Raw genomic sequence first — 2,388 nt, forward strand, 5'->3', positions numbered from 1 at the left:
TTCGAGGGCATCCGGCTGCGCTTCGAGAAGCAGCCGTCGGAGGAGGACGAGTGGGCCGTGCCCACCAGCCCGCCCAGCACCCCCGAGGCGGGCACCATCCGCTGCGCCTCGTTCTGCGCGGGCTTCCCCATCCCAGAGTCGCCCGCCGCCACCGCCTACGTCCACGCCGAGCACGCGCAGTCCTGGCCGTCCATCAACGTGAGTGGGGCGCCCGCTTCTCGCCCGGGCCCCGGCTCCCTTCCTTGGGCCGCGCCCCTCGCCTCTCACGGGCAGCCTAGGCCCTTTGCTTCTCGCCCTGGGCCTTTTGCTCGCGTAGATGGGGCCTGCACCGTCGCAGCTCTCTCAGTGCCGCGGTTGAGGGCATGGACTTCAGAGTGACCGCCCCAGCTTTGATTCCGGACTTCACGCCTTAGCAGTTGTGGGACCTCGGACAGGTTACTTACCCAACCTGATCCTCAGTTTTCGTATCTGCAAAATGAGGGCAATGATTATATGATCTAATTCCATTAGAGGGTTCGTACCAGGGAGGCAGTGAGCCTGAAGCCCTCTTCTGTTACCCTGGTGATGGAGGCCATGCTGATTCCACAGGTCGTGGGCCCACACGGGGCCAGGCCTGCACATCCAGTTCCCTCGTCTGGTCTCAGAGCCCCTGCTCTTTCCTGGCTGTCCTAGAAGACAGCCTATCTCAGGGCTTCATCATTTCAGTGAAATAATGAGTTTCCTGAGTGTCAGAGCCAACCCTTGCCACCTGGAAGGACCAAAATATATTCTAAAGCCAGACAGAAAATTATTTTTGGGTTGTACATTGTTTGGGATTATCCATTGCTTTGAATTATCTGGGAGCTGTGTCTCAGTCACTCTGGGGGCATGTCTGGGTCTTGGCTTCCCTCATTACCGTAGATGACCTGGCAGGCTGAGCATACACCCCTCCAGGGGCCCTATGCCCTGGGTTGAGGGAGTGGAGGAGGTGGGTGGGGAATGGGGAGAAGGAGGAGTGGTGATGGACCGAGTGTGAGCAGCCCCTTTCTGCATGCTGCAGCCCTCCCTGCCCTGGGTGTTGGGAAGGGGCAGGCTGGGCTGTCAGGATCATGAGGGAGGGTTGGGGACCATAGGTGACTCCCCTCTCTCTCCACAGCTGCTGATGGAGACGGTGGGCTCTGATATCCGCAGCTGCCCCCTCTGCCAGCTAGGTTTCCCTGTTGGGTACCCGGATGATGCCCTCATCAAACACATTGACTCCCACCTGGAGAACAGCAAGATCTAGGGTGCCTCCCCTACCCACTGGCTGTTTCTCCATCTTCTCTCATCCCCCCCCCCAAACACTCACTCACTTTGAATGCTGCATGAATCTCGTGGGGGGCCCCAGCCCCTTGCGACCCCCAGATACCTCCACTAGCTACCGAGTCAACGTGTGTGCCATCTTCCCTGGTCCAGGCACCACTCAGCCCTGGCTCTTCCTGGAAGGCCAGCCGAGGCTTCCCCCAGCTCCCTGGCTTCCGCTGGGGATGTGGGGATCTGGGCTGAGATGGAGAGGGGCGTGCCCCACCCAGCCTCTCCCTCTGCCTTTCTGTTCACAGACAGGATTGGATCCACGGTGTCTAGTGCTTGGGCCTGGGGGAGGGGGAGGGTATCAGAGGACTCCAGGAGCTCCCCTAGCCACCCCCCAGATGTCCCTCTTTCTCAGGCTGTGCTCTGTCTAGGGAGCACCTCCCTGTGGGGTCCCAGAGCCTGCCTTGCACATCGATGCCAAGTCCTTCATCTTGTGGCCAGCTCGGGGCTCTTGGCATGCCCCCCCCTTGGGGGAAGGCGACATCATATTTCTTGCCATTCCCTGCAGGCCGGTCTTGTTCTCCTCTGCTCCCCTGGGGAATAAGGAGGGCGGGAGAGGAGAGGGAGGACCCTGGAGAACTGGAGGGACACAGCCTAAAGAGGCTGCCCTGAGGGCGGGGCTGGGGGACATCCTGCAACTTGACCCTCAGGCCAGGGGAGTATCTGTGCTAGCCTCCCAGGCCCCACGCCTCCCCCTGGAGCCCCTAGCACCACAACAGATTGTTGACAGATGCTCTCCTTCACCCTTACCCCACTCGAGTCCCTGACACCACAGGTGCCCTGGAGCCCGTGTGTGACTTGGCCTCTGGTAGCCGGGTGGGTGTCATCAGCCCTGCCTCCCAGGCCAGAACCTGCGGATGGGCCCAGGGTCCTGTTGGAGATCAACTTCAAAAGAGCTAACCCCCTTCCCACACCCCGGCGACCCACATTCCCTCTGTGAAATCTACCTCAGAGTCGCACCCTCAGAAGGATGGGTAAGCAGGAGGCCGGGGGGGCCCCCAGGGCTGAGGTGGGGGGCTTCCTATGGCAAGAGCCTGCTGCCCCACGATGAATCCAACC

At 61.0% G+C, this 2,388-nt stretch overlaps 1 protein-coding gene across 1 annotated transcript in view; it reads left to right on the forward strand.

The window, feature by feature from the left end:
- TBKBP1 (TBK1 binding protein 1) overlaps positions 1 to 2,382 on the forward strand; it is a 15,723-nt gene extending 13,341 nt beyond the window's left edge. The window contains 2 exon segments of the mRNA XM_077779323.1: positions 1 to 198; positions 1,136 to 2,382. The exon segment at positions 1 to 198 is cut by the window's left edge and continues 2 nt beyond it. Coding sequence (XP_077635449.1) covers positions 1 to 198; positions 1,136 to 1,264 — 327 coding nt within the window. The 3' untranslated portion in view covers positions 1,265 to 2,382.
- The last annotated feature ends 6 nt before the right edge of the window (positions 2,383 to 2,388 follow it).

This window comes from Crocuta crocuta, unplaced genomic scaffold (assembly GCF_008692635.1).
Source record: "Crocuta crocuta isolate KB4526 unplaced genomic scaffold, BGI_CrCroc_1.0 scaffold68, whole genome shotgun sequence".
NCBI classification, from domain to species: domain Eukaryota; kingdom Metazoa; phylum Chordata; class Mammalia; order Carnivora; family Hyaenidae; genus Crocuta; species Crocuta crocuta.